At 39.8% G+C, this 14,944-nt stretch overlaps 1 protein-coding gene across 2 annotated transcripts in view; it reads right to left on the bottom strand.

Moving 5' to 3' along the window:
- Positions 1-6,221: 6,221 nt before the first annotated feature.
- LRRC2 (leucine rich repeat containing 2) overlaps positions 6,222-14,944 on the bottom strand; it is a 78,245-nt gene continuing 69,522 nt past the window's right edge. For both annotated transcript variants that reach the window (XM_048292957.1, XM_048292959.1), the window contains exons 7-9: positions 12,660-12,815; positions 8,678-8,814; positions 6,222-7,232 (exon numbers count right to left, since the gene is read on the bottom strand). In XM_048292957.1, the coding sequence (XP_048148914.1) occupies positions 7,183-7,232; positions 8,678-8,814; positions 12,660-12,815 (343 nt within the window). In that variant the 3' untranslated portion in view covers positions 6,222-7,182. The remainder of the gene's footprint in view (positions 7,233-8,677; positions 8,815-12,659; positions 12,816-14,944) is intronic.

Below are 14,944 nucleotides of genomic sequence, written 5' to 3' on the forward strand. Positions count from 1 at the left end.
ATAAAACAAAGCTGAGCAGTACTGTTGACTCACCTGAAGAATGGGATGTCATTCCTGGACAATCTTGAGAAATGTGCCCATGAGAACCTTGTGAGGTTGAACAGGGCCAAGTGCAAGGTGATGCACCTGGGTCAGGGCAATCCTAGACATGAACACAGATGGAGAACTGATTGAGAGAAATCCTGAGGAGGACTTGGGAGTTCTTGTGAATGAAAAGCTGGACATGAGTCAATAGTGTGAATTCGCAGCCTAGAAAAAACATCTGTGTCCTGAGCTACTGTTGGGGTTTTAGTTTAGTCTTAGGTTTTCCTGTTAAAGGAATTTTCTCCCATATGCATGTTGCTAGGGGACAAATAGCTGTACTTAAGAAAGACAAAAAGGGGAGTGGGGCGGGCCTGGCTACTCTTTTGTCTACACCTGGGTGTGGGGGCAGTTCGCTCTGAGCGTCCGGAGAGAGAAGCTGCAGAGAAAGGAGCTGCTGCTTCTTTCTTTTTGGCCGTTCTTTCTTCCTGCTGGAAGCAACGCCGGGACCCCCAAAAGCCGCTTTCCCTGCCCTGCTGGAGACCGAGCTGTGGCTGCCCTGCCCCGCTGCTGCTTCGAGCTTTCGCTACTCTGTAGCCCTGCTCGCCCTGCCTGCCTGGGCCTCTGTGGTTTTTTCCCATCTGGATACATCTCGTCTGCCACCCGGGATTTGCGTTCGTCCCTGCCATTCCAGCCTGCTGTTCCTGAGAGCCCGGGATCAGCTGCCCAGCGGTTTGTGAAGCCTTTGTTCCATCCTTCCCGGGATCCCAGGGCACCAGAGCCGCGGGTTTCCCGAGCTCGCTCCGGAGCGCCCCCTGCAGCCGCGGGGGAACCATCGCACCTGCCCTGCTCACCGGGAGCCGCCAGCGCCCCTGCCGGCTGCGAGCGGAACTGCACCCGAGGGGAAAGGGCCCGACAGCCGAGAAGGCTGGCACTGGGTTTGTGATTGCTGTTACTGCCATAGTTGTTGTTGTTTTGTTTGACTGGTTATATACATATATATATATATATATAGTAAAGAACTGTTATTCCTATTTCCCACATCTTCGCCTAAAGGCTCTTGATTTCAAAATATAATAACTTGGAGGGAAAAGGGGTTATATCTGCCACTTCAAGGGGGGCCTCTGCCTTCCTTAGCAGACACCTGTCTTTCAAAACCGAGACAGCTACATCAAAAGAAACATGTCCAACAGGCTGAAGGAGGTGATTCTCTCCCTCTGCCCTGGCCTTGCAAGACCCCACATGCTGCATCCAGCTCTGGGGTCTTCAGCACAAGAAAGATGTGGACCTGTTAGGAGGGCCATAAACATAAGCAGAGAGTTGTCTTCTATGAAGACAGGCTGAGACAGCTGGGGTTGTGTAGCCTAGAGAACAGAAGACTTTGGTGAGATCTTATGGCAGCCTTGCACTACCTTAACAGGACTTTAAAAAAAGAGGGAGAGCTACTCTTTATACAATTTGATAGTTTTAGGTCAAATGGGGAAGCATTTTAAATTTTATATTAGAATTAAATTAAACATTAAAATAAATTCTTTACTCAGAGTGTGATGAGTCACTGAAACAGAGAAGTTGTGGATACCCATCCCCGAAAGTGTTTGATGCCAGGTTGGATAGGGCTTTTAGCAATCAGGTCAAGTGGAAGCTGTCCCTACCTGTGAGGGGGAGGTGAAACTAGGTGATCTATGACATCTCTTCCAACCCAAGCAATTATATGATTCTATGAAATCTTCCACAAGCCAGGACCTAGAGGCTGCATCATCAAGAAAAGACCATTACACTTTCAATTTTGCTTGGTGCTTCCTTTGCAGAAAATAAACACAGTAAAACAGTTCTGATGTTGCATAAATACTCAAGGGGGGGAAAAAAAGAGTAAATTGTCCAGCACTAACTGTAAACTAAGCCAATATCTAATGCATGATTGTGCTATTCCTAGGCATTTGTTAATTAAATATGAGGTTATTTGCTATCCCTATAAGTTTTTCTTCCTAGCTTATAATAAGCTGTCCTTAGAAGCAAGGCCCTAACACAGAACAAGGAAAAGAAACAAAAATAAATGTGATTATCTGATTTACTTTTTCACATTGAGCCAATGAGTATTCTAGAAGACACATTTCAGTTCCTCCCAGTCTTGCTGCTTTGAAATAGCAGCTGCTTGTAAAGTAGAACGAAGTATTGAGTTTTAGGAAGTGTAGTGTTTTGTAGCTGTATAAAATGAAGTGCAGAAGAAAAAACACATTGTTTTCCTTAAGGTATCTAGATTCCTGACATCAGAAGCTTGTAAATAACATAAATTGCCATTGTACACAAAATTCCTGTCATTCATAAAATTATTCACTTTCAAAAATTGAAAAAGTATTAAATGTGCCAACAGCATTCTCTTTGGTAGTGTTGTTTTCTCGTGAAAGATAATAGCTTAAATTATAACTGCTAGTAAAACACGTTACGTAGAAAAGCAATACAATTAGATCTAATTCAAAATGAGGTGCCTTTTGACACACTTTTTTTTTTACCGCAGTGGAGGGCACTAATAAAGTTATATTTAATATCATATGATAAGTATGTTCTTACAGTATTTTTCCTGTAAAGGACATAGAAGTATAACTTACATGGAGTTATGCTGAAATTAGTACTTTCAGTAATAGCTGGCAGCTGGCATTACCCACTGCATGTCTTAGGTGTAATTGAGACCATTGTACACCATCTTCCCCTTAAGCAGAGGTACCTAACAAATTCTGTGACAATCTTATTTATGGATAACATTTGAGGAAGTAATGTTCTACAAGAGCTCGAAATAAAAGCTCTCCGCCCTGTGGAGGATGTGGGGATACTAGGGATGAAAAGTAGACCATGAGCTGGTTATGTGTTCTTGCAGCCCAGAAAACCAGCCCTATCCTGCAGCAAAGGGAGCAAGGCCAGCAGGTCAAGGGAGGTGAGTCTCTACTCTGCTCTCCTGTGACTCTACCTGAAGTACTCCGTCATTCTTAGCACAAGAAAAATACAGCCCTGTTCAAGCAGATCCAGAGGAGGGCCACAAAAATGATCAGAGAGATGAAGCACCTCTCCTTCAAGGAAAGGCTGAGAGAGTTAAAGTTGTTCAGCCTGGAGAAAAAAAGTCTTATTGCAGCTATTCAATATAAATAGGCTTATGAGAAAGTTGGAGAAAGACTTTTTAGCAGGTTTTTTAGTGACTGGACAAAGGGTAATAGTTTGAAACTGAAACAGGGTAGATTTAGTTCTAGATTGGATCTAAGGAAGAAATTCTTTATGACAAGGTTGGTGAGTCACTGAATATTGTGGGTGCCCCATCATGGGAAGTGCTCATGGCCAGCTTGGACTGGGCTTTGAAAGACCTGATCTAATGAAAGATGCCCCTGTGTATGAGAGAGGGCTTGGGATAGATGATCTTTGAATGTCCCTTCCAATTGAAATGGAATCTGTGATTCCATGAAAATTGAATTCACAGATGTCTGAAGTCAAGTTGGAGAACATTACTTGGACCCTCTGTATACTACTGACCTTACATTTTCCATTACTTAATTGTTACAGATTTTTTTTGGAAAGTGTTAACCTGAACTTAAAGATTGCTGGTGTTTGAGAATTTGTTTTTTATAAGTCATCCCATGGTTACTTTTATGGAAAGAAATACTTTTGTTTCTAATACAGATATTGTTGTCATGGGTTAGCATAGCTACAGAAGTGATTCTCTTGCAAAGAGGTGCTTACAGCTTCCTCTATGACCTGACAGAACCTACCAACTGGCTAGTTTGAATATTGGCAACTTTTTAAGCCACTTAAAGAGCTTGACACGCCTCTGTGATCCACATTTAAGAATGAACAAACCCTGGAAAAGCCTCTCTTCCTTCCGGCCTTGGGACAGGTAACTGGGGGGGGCCTGTGCGGCCCACCAGGGCCGGGCCAGGCCTTGCTCGGGTTGGCCGTGGCATGGCCCTGTTCCACCCGTGCCGCCTCCTCCCCCAGCCCTGCTCCGTGCAGGCAGCCCCTGGTGTGGCCGGGGCTCATCTGAGGCCGCTGCCCCATTGCCCGGCAAAGATCATGTGACCAACAGCAATAAACAAGTTCCAGCTGTGGGGCCCAGGTGAGATTAACCCTTTTTTTCAGTGCTGTAAGTTTCCTCCAGAACAGATGCAACCTGCAGACATCAATCCTCTTCTGAGTCTGAGGAAGAAGGAAGGTGAAGGAAACACCATAGGGACACCAAAGTCAGTGAAGAAGGAAGAGCTGAAACCCTGAGGGAGGAGAAAGAGGAGATCCTTAGAAGCTGAAATTCTGTTGTAAAGCTATGGTGGTGATGGACTATGATACATCAGAGTACCCCTTGTAATTTCATGAAAGCATGGGGGGGTGGAGTGTTCAAACTGTACTTGTGAGCAAAAGTACCTGCGCTGAATCAAGCAAATGACTGTAATTGTGAGCAAAAGTTCTGTGCTGAAATGAGCAAATGCTGAAGCAGCTGTAATTTGATGAGAAGTTTGAACAGGGAGAAATGGAAGCGATGAGGACTCTTGCTCCAAATCGGAAGGAGAAGACCTCTGTTCCCAGAGATGAAGATGGTCCCAGAGACAGGTGAAGAGAATCTTTGTTTCTGAACAGCTCATCCTTAAAATGGTACCCCAGTAGCTCAAGATTGGACCCGCAAAAGCAGTTGTGGGGAAAGCTGTAAGTCGAGGGAAGGGACTTTCACATGTGAGCAGAGAACCATCACGGGCGACTGTCTCGCTGTGACATTGAAGCCATGAGAGAACTTCTTGCGGAGATATCTCCATAGCATGAGCAAGAGAGACTTCTCTCCCTAAGTGAACTGAAAAAGGTTATTATAGAAGTGGTAAACTGACTGAAAATCTCAAGGGTTGTCTTTTTATGTTGTCAGTGGGAGAAGGGAGAAAGGTGGGGGGAGGTGAAGTGCTCTGAAGGTATGGTCTGATTTTTTTTCTTTCTTTGAGGTCTGTTAATAAATTTTTTTTATATTCTTTTAAGTTTTGTGCCTGCTTTGCTTTCTCCTAATTCTTATCTCACAGAAGGTAAATAAGTAAGTAATGAGTATTTTGGACCAAACCACTACATATGTGAATTCAAGTTTTAGTCTTCTGCCTTATGTTTGCCAGCTGCCTTAAAAAATCCTGCTTCTAGACAGTGATCTTGCATTTATAAATATTGACAAGCAAATGGACTCGTGAACAGTGCTGTTCAATGAACTGAAAAATGCATGGGTTTTATTAATGCTCTTTTTTTGTTTCTGACTGTCCCGCAGATTATTTGTAGCAATCTTATCTGTGAACAGCAAAAAATTTTTGAGTAAGATTAACAGCGATGGTAAGTACTAATCTGATTTCTCTATTCAAGTACTTTCTGTTTATATACCCAATACTGCTGATAGTAGAATTTGCACTGTCACTTTTGATTTGTTAACTATGTTTGCATCCCTAGTTTTTGTAGTTACAACTCCATTCTATAAACACAGATTTTGTGATTTCCATTCCTATAATTTTCAGTGGATCATATTAGACTATGAGAGAATTCTAGAAATAGAATTTCAAGCAATATCAGAAGAGATGTCTTACAGAAGTTTATTACATCAATATCAATACTTAATCAAATAAATTTATAATTTCCATAAAAGAAAGTTTGGTAGGGTAGTTTCACATAGCCTAATTTCTCTAAGACCACTTTGACACTATTTTATCCTATTTCAATTCTTCTTCATAATAAAAAAATTGTCTTCTATTATTTTGCATCAGATCAATGTCAATTGTTCTTATTTTTTTAACTTTCTCCTTGATCAGAACTTGCTTAAAATGTCCATTAACACCTAGAGACCAACTTGAGTGAGTTTCATTTTGATAGTAATATAACTGCAGAAGAGTGTAAGTGGATTAAATAACACACCACCTATTTTAAAATTGTTTTCTTTTAACGGATAGAATGCTAGAATATTAAAAAGAAAAGAAAACAGCTAAAATTTTTCTTTTCTATATGGAAGCCTGAGGACCACGTCCTTCATTGCTTTGCTTTTTAAATATGACTACTTAAGTGGCATTCTACTCCACAAAATTGAAAACAGCTCATCTATAACAAAAAACAAAGATGAAAATATTGTCTCACCTAACTGCACTCATAGGTTTAGGACCATTTAAATTCTATAAATTGAGCCTAATTTGAGTCTAAATTCTCAAAGCCTCAAGTCTTTTTAGATTAAAAAGATTGCTTTATTAAATGAAAAGTACATGTAAAACTAAGTTTCTGAAACTCTACTCTATATACACTTAGATAATTGTATATAAACAGATTATTGAATAGCAAGCAAAATACTGTTTTACCAGCAAACTCATTCTTACACAATTTGGAAAATTCCAATAAATATCCACAAAGTCCTGTGATCTGAAACCATTAATAGAAGACCTGTATCATCATTTTGCTGATAGTATTAGCCGACACAACTTAATGCCTTAAAATCTTACTTAGTACCGTACTATACTATAAGACTGCTTAGCACACAAATTTCGACCACATTGGTACTTGAATTTGCAAACAGGTAAAAGCTTATAATATGCTCGAAAGAAACAGGAGAACTGCTACAGTTTCTATATGTAAAGTTGTTGAAAGTTTTCTGAACTGAAAATCCCAAGGAGAGCAATTTTCTTGCAGAACAGAACGTAAATGCAAACTATGGGTGTGTTCTCATTTGAATATTGTAAATAACTAAATGTGTATTTGGTCTTAAGAAAACAACATTCATTTTATAAATCAGTCTATCCCCTTTTATAAAATCAAATCTCTTCTTAAGATCATGCTTTGTGTTTCACTGTTTCAACTACAACAGACAAGGTCTTCATTCTTCATCTATGCCTGGGTATACTTTGTTACAGTGAACATCTACTTTCAGCAGGTCTACATGCAAATTAGTGGCTGTTGCTGTGAACTTGAAAAAAAATATGTTGACTTAAAATGTGAAACAGCATCTTATGAAGGTTCTACTGCTCCTTGTTTTATCTGTAGTCACTTGAAAAGACTACTGAAACAAATAAATTATTCAATATGATTTTGATGTCCTTCTGGCCATTTATATTTTCCTGTGTTTACTATTCAGGTGGATAAAAAGAGAGTTATTTGGATATTCAGTAGAGATCTAGAGATTTTTAATCTTCAGAGCTGGAGACTGAGCATTACTTTTGTAGTGTAGGAAGGAGTAGACTCTGCGAAAAGAGAAAAAAGAAATAAATCTCAGACTTTAGCTATGTAATCCAGCACAAATAAATGGAGCCCTTAGCTAGAATCAGCTGGGCTTGGTCTTACTTCAAAGGTACTCTACAAATGATCTCTGTGCTCTCTCTCAGAAATTCTCCTGGTTCATATTTTACAGAAGATATTCTTTCTCCAATCTGTTTTTCAAAAACAGGTATTGGCATTATCTATAGCACAAAAGTTCAGAAGCAGGAAATACAAAAGTGATTCATGATCCAAATGCCTCATAAAAAGTAGGGAGGTAAGTTCTGTCTAGAAAGGCAGAAAAGTGTGTCCCTGAGCTGCTTTGTCCCAGAAGAGCATAAAGCTGGCCTATTGTCAATAGGGCCAAATGCAGGTTTCAGGCAGATTGACAGACTTCCATATTTCATAAGAATATGGATACAACTACATCACTACATATTTTATGACTGTCTCTAAAACCAAATTATGACCTTAGCTTTTCCTCCATTCCATTTTTCTTTCTATTTTAACCACCACTGTTACCATTATCACTTTTATAGCAGACTTCAATTTAGAAATAGACAGAATGAATACTCATATGCACAGCTTATAGACATTAAGGAGCAAAAGCCCAGCATGAGAACATGAAAAGTATTCTGAAGCCACATCCTGTGGCCTTTCTTTACATTTCTTTAAACAGGTTTTGTAGGACCGCTATATTGACCACTTAAATTAAATGCAAGGAATGAAAAGCTCCCATAAGATTCATTCAACAAAAAGTCCTTTCTACACACAAACTATTACAGGAATTAAAATGAACCTAAGGGGTATTCTGTCTCACAGGAAACTTTCCCCTTGTTTTCTAGCAAATTTTGTTAAAGGACACTAAAGAGAGCAGCGGTTTCTTAATGACGGTAAATATAAAACACAGTAGCAAAATGAAATAATAAGTAAAGCTTCAGATGCTATGTAATAAAGATAAAAGTAGGTATTTTACTATAACTGTACAGCAGTTAAATAGTTAGTACCTTGAAACAGATAATATTGTCAAAGTATATTCTACCAATACAAAGAGCCTTTCATATATACATTGTGTTTCTTTTTGAAGAGGAGAAGTACTTCATCAGGAATTCAAAATCACTAATACTAATCCCAAGAGAAGTGAATCTAGAGAATGAGAATAATCTTTGTATACATCATCAATCAATTAAGGTTAAGGCATATACAAACACAATTAATTTTGTACACGTTTGTTCAATATCAAGGGTCCTAGGTAGGGTCCAAACTTTTAATAAAACACATTTGGCATTTTCGTTATTAGACTTATTTAATACCATAAAAGACAATTAGAGTTTAAGAGTATATTGCTTGACCTCTTAAAAATGAGTCTTCACAATGTATGTCTGTAGTTATATCTAAGATAGCGGAAAGCTTACTGCAAATTTACACATACCCCTTTCCATTAGGTCTTCAATGTATGCTTTCATAAACTCTTTCTCAATTTGCTCACGTTCACGTTCATTTTCTATAATTTCTTCAGTGTCTTCACAGACAATAGTTTCAACTGGACTGTCCTTGAGACTTACAAATCTAGGCAGAGATTAACAAAAGAATATATGCACAGGCAGCTGAACATCACTGGCCATCATGAATGACATTTTAGAAATTGCTACCAGAGCCAGAAGGAGAAATGTGAAGAACATTAGCTCAATTTTGCATCATGGCATTGTTATTAGAAATGCTATTTCAACAATGTCATTGTTATTAGAAAATTGTTATTAGGCATCTATTATTAGAAATACAGATTTGAAATGGAACTTTCTCTATAATCCACTTTCCATATAAAAATTATTAGATTTCTCTTTTTCCATCTATCTACGTAGATCATTTTTTTCAATAACAGGTATATTTCTTTATTACGGAACTTCTGAAAGAAGTGTACACTACTCTGTAATTTCCCATCTGTTAATGAGCAATACGAACTTCATCCTAGTAATATTGCCTAGCAATCTGGAATTTTGCCGGTATCACTTAGCTGACAATATGCACCTCCATTTTTTGGTTGTTGTTACACTACTTCTCTTTTACAATACATGACAGGGCATGCATTACTTTGTAATTGCAAACTTCCTAAAGGTACACTTTGCAGGTGAAAAACTAGGTGGTTACATAAAAAACTTCAATAATGTGCAAATAAGTGCATAGCATTCTGAAAATCTCTGATTTTCACTCTAAGAAGGAAAAAAAAAATTGTTGCTTTCAAAAGAACAAATGTTCCAACAAATCATATGGCTTTCTAAAAATCTCATGAGTCACCGTGAGTTTGTGATCAGCTGCCCTTAGTTGGCCAGGTGCCCACCTAGCAGCTCTTTCTGCCCCTCTCCTCAACTAGACAAGGGGGAATAGCAGATGAAAATATTGTACATAAGCTTAATGAGAAAAGTAAAACCTATGCATAGAAGCAAGGCAAAGCAAAGCAAAAAAATTACTTTCTACTTCTCAACAGGTAATGTCTATCTACTTCCTGGGAAGCAGAGACTGAGTGTATGTAGTTGGTTCCGTTGTGTCAAGGGTTAGCAAGCATGGCCCCGGAAGTGATGTCCTTGCCAAGGGGTGCTTACAGCTTCCTCTGTGACCTGATAGAACCTATCAGCTGGCCAGTTTGAATATGGACAATTCTTTAAGCCACTTAAAATTATGACCGCCTCTGTGATCCACACTTAAGAATAGAAAACCCCAAGGCAGAGTCTCTCTCTCATTTCCTGCGCTGGGACAGGTGGCTGCGGGCCCCATGTGGGGGGCCAGTGTGCCCTGCCCAGGCCCTGCTCCGGCCAGGCCACGGTCATCCTGGAGCCGATGGGCCCTGTTCCATCCGTGGAACCCCCCCCACAGCCCTGCTGTGGGCAGCTGGAGTGGCTCGGCTCCCCCTCTCCAGTGCAGCCAAGATTCAGCTGAAGCTGCCCTGCTGTCCAGCAAAAGATCATGGGACCAACAGCGATAAGCGACATTCCAGCTGCAAGGCCTAGGTGAGATTAACCCTTTTAGTGCTGTGAAGAGCTGAAAACCTGAGGGAGAAGAAAGAGGAGATGCTTAAAGCTGAAATTCTGTTGTAAAGCTATGATGCATCAGAGTACCCGTTGTAATTTCATGAAGGCATGGGGGTGGAGCGTTCAGCTTGTACTTGTGAGCAAAAGCACCTGCACTGAGATAGGCAGATGCTGAAGCAACTGTAATTTGATGAGAAGTTTGAACAGGGAGAGATGGAAGCAATGGGGACTTTTGCTCCAAATGGGAAAGGAGAAGACCTCAGTTCCTAGAGATGCTCCCAGAGGTAGTCCTAGAGATGAAGATGAGGAAGACCCTTTGCTCCCAGGGAAGGAGAAGGGCCTCTGTTCTTAGAGATGAAATGCTCCCAGAGATGGGTGAAGAGAACTTTTGTTTCTGAATGACTCAACCTTAAATTTATACCCCAGTAATTCAAGAGTGGACCCTCGAGAGTAGTTGTGGGAAAAGCTGCAAGTCGTGGGAAGGGACTCACATGTGAGCAGAGAACCAACCCGGGCGGCTGTCTCGTTCTGATAATGTTTTCATAGCATGGGCAAGAGAGACTCCTCTTCCTAAATGGACTGAACAAGGTTATTATGGAAGTGGTAAACTGACTGAACATCTCAAGGGTTGCCTTTCTACATTGTCAGTGGGAGAAGGGAGAAGGGGGGGGTGAGGAGAAGTGTTCTGAAGGTGTGGTATAACTTTTTTTTCTTCTTCTTTTAGGTCTGTTAATAAACTTCTTTATATTCTTTCAAGTTTTGTGCCTGCTTTGCGTTTCTCCTAATTCTTATCTCACAGAAGGTAACCAGTGTCTTGGGGTGACTTTATAATGTGTATCCCATATTGCTGCCCTATGCCCAGAAATCAACTTTGTGCCCTTCTATGCCTCTAAACTGAGTCTGAGAGGGGGAAGGAAAAACTGAGCAAAACTTTTTCAAAGCCGTTTGCAGCTTGTTCAAGGTCACACACAGATAGCAGTTTCTTTCCAGCTGCCGCAGGGGAGCGAGGAAGCACCCAGCTTGCTGCTTTCCAGTCAGCTTTTGGTCAGTTGTTTCAGTTTCTTTTTCTCCGGAGAGAGACTGAGAGCTGAACTTTGCTTTTCCTTCTCTGGAATTTCAGATTTTCTCCCTTTTCTACTGGACTGCTTTCAACCTCAGAGCAAATCAGGAGGACTTTCCACTGGGCACAGAGGGCCTGGCCCTGGGCCAAGCCCCAGCTCCAAGGAGACCAAAGGGAGGACTCTAACACTTTCCCAGGTTTTTCCTCCACAGTGAAACATTTTATTATTTAGCCTTATTTTCCTTTTCCCGTGTGTTTGGTAAATAAATAGTTTTTATCTCCTTCACTTTCCTTAGAGGAAAATTTATTTTTCTTGAACCTGGTGGGGGAGGGGTGGTTGTGCCTTCTCTCAGAGTATATTTCTAAATTTGGCCAAACCGCAGCAACAGTAATGAGTATTTTAGACCAAACCACTACATTAAATTGGTGTTTCTGCCCGGTTACAAACCAAACCCGCTACACTTTGGAAGACAAAAACTTCAATAACGTGATCCACCTCCCCTCTCCTTTCTCTTAGCTTAATATGCTGACCATGACACTATATGATATGAAATATCCCTTTGGTCAGCTGGGGTCAACTATTCTGGCTGTATCCCCTCCCAACCTCTGGCTCACCCTTAGCCTGTGGTGCTTTCTCAGGGGAGGGTTGGAGAGACAGCCTTGATGCTGTGCCACCACTGCTCAGCTATTGCTAAAAACACTGATGTGTTATCAACACCTTTCTAGCTACCAGTGCAAGGAACATTGCTAAGAGAGGATGGCTACGAGGAAAGTTAATTCCATCCAGAGCTAGCTCCACTCAAGCCAGACCCAGTATAGAGTCTGAAATAGTTCCATAATCAAAAACATGAACATTGCCTGCAGAAATGCAAAATCTCTGTAATTGCAGACTAAAAGGCCTTTTAGTCTTATCCAGCATGCAGCAGTAAGGTGGTGTTTCACAGCAATGAACTACTAAACTCGTGTGACCTTACTTAACATTTTACTAGCCATGTCTCCCTCTCCCAGCAAGATGCTTTTGTCAGCACTGAGCTTCCAGGCTACTAGTCCCACTCTGAAGCATGGTTTGCAACTCCAGAGTTAGAGCTACTATGACCCAATCTACCCAGAAATAGCAATTTAGACACACAGATGCACAATGTGGGTAAATTAAAATTATAAAACTGCAGACCCTCTGTAATTTCCAATCTTTTTAGTGCCTCCTTTACCACTCTGATATAAATGGGGTAAGAATTTGTAGAAACTGATGTTCGTGAAAGCATTTCTCCAGGGTGTATCTTACCTTATCTTCTTAAGAATATTTCCCTTTCTCTCTCTCTTTTACTTACTTTAAACCTGTGGTTGACTCACAGATGGCTGTGGGTATCTCAACCAAGTCATCACCACTGACAACTAGCAAACTGAGCTTTGGCATATTGACAAGAGCTCGTGGAAGATAAGTCAACTTGTTTTTCTGTAGGAGAAGTGTCTGCAATTCATCTAACCTGTGAAGAGGTAAAAGAGAGATTACTTAAAATATTTATTTCAAACAGGAGCATCTATTCAAGATAGTAATACTGACTTAATCTTGTATATAAGAGGAGCAATTAAGATGAAACATCTTTGGCTTCTTAAAAAGTCACTCAAACCCTACTTTCATAAAATTTCATCAACTTTAATGGAAATCTCCGGTAATGGTTCAGCATCATAGTATTAATAGCATACCTCTGACAAGTAATCAGAAGCATGCTCAAGATATAAAGCTACAAAATTTACTGTGCCTTCATACACATGTTGACAGAACATGATATAAAGCCTCACCATGTGCATTCTGCAACTAAGGAAAAATACAGGTCATCTGCTCACACCACTGCCCACATGCTGGTTTCCATGAACTAGGTATGTCTGTGGTAAGCAGTACATCCCCATCTATTGTTTTCACTAGTAATTAGTACTGTGGGGAGCAAGAGAAGAACCAACTCCCGGTCATGAGGCTCTTGCAAGTTGTCCCAATGAGATCAATTTAATGACAGTGTTTTGTGGAGGAACTTTTGCTTTATTTCCCCTGGCTCTCCCTAGTGCAATAGAAATTTGGGCCTTTATTCCTCGGATTAGGTAGAAGACAAAAAGCATACCAAATTGATGAAAAAATTTGTCTTGTTTGACTGGAAGGGTCCATTCCTGAAACAGTGTTGAAGACTATGCTTGTCAGGCCCATGGAGTTTGTTTGAATTCAAGGAAAAATTTTAAGTAATGCTTCAGTTTACTGTCAACTCGTCTTTATTAATCACAGACTATTGTAATGGTACTACAGACAATCATAATTCATTGAGATTCTTTGACACCATAGGCACTGAACTCATGAGTCTGAATAAGAGTATTAGTTTCCTGATGCGGGGGTTATCCTGACATTTTCTTGTCTTCTGAATGCACATGAGCCCGAAGTCAAACAAAGAAAACCTTATTTTGTGGTGTCTGATTATGATATTCTAGCATCGAATCTGGCAACTCAGTACAAAATGGAGAAGATGAAAAGAAGAAAGGGAATAATTTGAAGCTACAGGAATACAGGTTACAGGAAAAAAAAATTCTTTAAGTTGAGAGGGTATCCTTCTATAAAAGAAAAATATCCTCTTAGAAACTCTTTGAAGTTAGTCGAATCTCTGGTCAGATACCTTGGGAAAAAATGGCAAGTTTATGTTGTTTGTAGCTAAAGCATGTGAATTACTAACACAAGTTAAGACTTCAGTGCTGCTGTCAGAATAATCTGTGATTACACAACGTCCCAGAAAAGTCTTTTTGCCCAACAAAAAAGGCCTTGCAAAAGTTAAAACTGAATGAGTTTTCTGTGAAGCTTCTTCTGCCTCAGGGATTTCTATTCCCAGATCAATAAATAGTCCAGAATATTTCTTAATAAACTTTAGTTTATATGTTTGGGTTTTTTCACTTAAGGCTAAGTAAAGTTTTGTAAACTAAGTTGCTGCAGCACTTCAGACTGAACAAATAAATTCATAATAAGATAATTAAGATAAGAATAAGAATAGTGCTCTCTCAGGCTAGCAAGTCCCATTAAAAGGATCAGCATGTTTTTTTAAAAACTAGTTCTAGTAGTTATCTAAACTGGGAGAGTTAGTATATATGCACACATCAATATATACTTCAGAACAGAAGGGGAGGATTGTCAATGGGGTTTTTGAGTCTTACCAATATTTCTCTTCTTTAATAACAAAGTTTATCAGGTTATTTGAGTAACTTAAAAATGCTTTAGTTCATCTTTTCCTCCTCCCCATCTACCCTCCAGCGATTTACTGTTGCCAACTCCATACAATGAGTCCCCTTTGCTGGAACTGTGGCAGCATATACCTGGTGAACTTCCCCAAAAAAATGTCCAGATATAATGACAAATTATTATGAAAGCAGCAGAAAACGTATATAGTTATCTGACTGCCATCAATGAGCTAGAAAAATTAGCTTTTGTTCTCAGACACAGTCCATCAATAATAGGGGGAATGTTTACACGCAAAAATATGTGATACATTTCCATGTGTGTCTTTCCATCAACAGTATCCCTTGGAAGCTTGTTACTTTCTAAATTCACTTAAGAGTCCCTATACCTGTCATTGAATTAAAACAT

Source organism: Corvus hawaiiensis, chromosome Z, assembly GCF_020740725.1.
Source record: "Corvus hawaiiensis isolate bCorHaw1 chromosome Z, bCorHaw1.pri.cur, whole genome shotgun sequence".
Taxonomy (NCBI): Eukaryota; Metazoa; Chordata; class Aves; order Passeriformes; family Corvidae; genus Corvus; species Corvus hawaiiensis.